At 58.2% G+C, this 870-nt stretch overlaps 1 protein-coding gene across 1 annotated transcript; it reads left to right on the top strand.

Annotated features, from left to right (window-relative positions):
- Positions 1-6: 6 nt before the first annotated feature.
- LOC103399326 (putative EP400-like protein) lies at positions 7-856 on the top strand (the record flags this gene model as incomplete). Its single annotated transcript, XM_008338022.3, has 3 exons — positions 7-404; positions 500-607; positions 702-856. Coding segments are annotated over exons 1-3 (605 nt in total), but the record flags the coding sequence as incomplete, so codon positions are not given.
- Between the last annotated feature and the right edge of the window lie 14 nt (positions 857-870).

The following is an 870-nucleotide window of genomic DNA, read 5'->3' as shown; positions in this document are numbered from 1 at the left end:
CCTTCAGCATACCCACCTCCCTGCCGCCGTCCGGCTCGTCCCTGAGCGGCCCGTCGTCGGGGATGCCCAGCAACCCGCTGTCGGGCGCGGGCGTCGCTCTGTCCACCGTGAAGAAGCAAGCGGCGAAGAAGCTGGAGGAGATCGCGCCCTCCAGCCCGGAGGTGGCTCAGCTGAGGAGACAGTGCGTGGAGCACCACGGCAAGAGGATGGAGAGCCTGAAGGAGGTGTTCAAGGAGTACCTGATCGAGCTCTTCTTCCTGCAGCACCTGCAGGGCAACATGATGGACTACGTGGCCTTCAAGAAGAAACCCTGCGTGCCGCTCTACACCTACCTCCGGCAGAACGACCTGGACCTGGAGGAGGAGGAGGAGGAGGAAGAGCAGTCGGAGGTCATCAACGACGAGGTTGGGTCGCTTTCACGGGAGCCAAGGATGCCGGCGGTTATTATCCCGACCTCTTTACATCCCCCATTTTTTTTTCTTTTCCTTCCCCTCTCCAGGTAAAGGTTGTCACGGGGAAAGATGGCCAAGCGGTAACACCAGTTGCCATAGCGACACAGCTCCCCCCTAACGTCTCCGCAGCATTTTCTACCCCGCAGCAGTTTCAGGTGATTTTTTTTTTTTTTTTTGTTTTTGGTTTTGAAACTCTTCCATAAAGTCGCCTTCAACATTTGAACTCCTGACTGCACCGCCGCGTTTCAGGGACACCAAGGGGGCGCTGTCGGCACCATGGGCAACTCGGCCGACATGGACGCCTTCAAGAGGCAACAGGCGATGGCGCAAGCAGGTAGGCCAGATGATTCTAGAACTCCTGCTAGGCTCCTCCTCTGTTGCTTTGTTTCCTCCCCCTTCCTCCCGCCCCCCCCCAACT

Source organism: Cynoglossus semilaevis, unplaced genomic scaffold (assembly GCF_000523025.1).
Source record: "Cynoglossus semilaevis isolate Cse_v1.0 unplaced genomic scaffold, Cse_v1.0 scaffold7027, whole genome shotgun sequence".
Taxonomy (NCBI): domain Eukaryota; kingdom Metazoa; phylum Chordata; class Actinopteri; order Pleuronectiformes; family Cynoglossidae; genus Cynoglossus; species Cynoglossus semilaevis.
The sequence above is the reverse complement of the archived record's forward strand: the minus strand, read 5'-3'. Positions and strand labels throughout refer to the sequence as shown.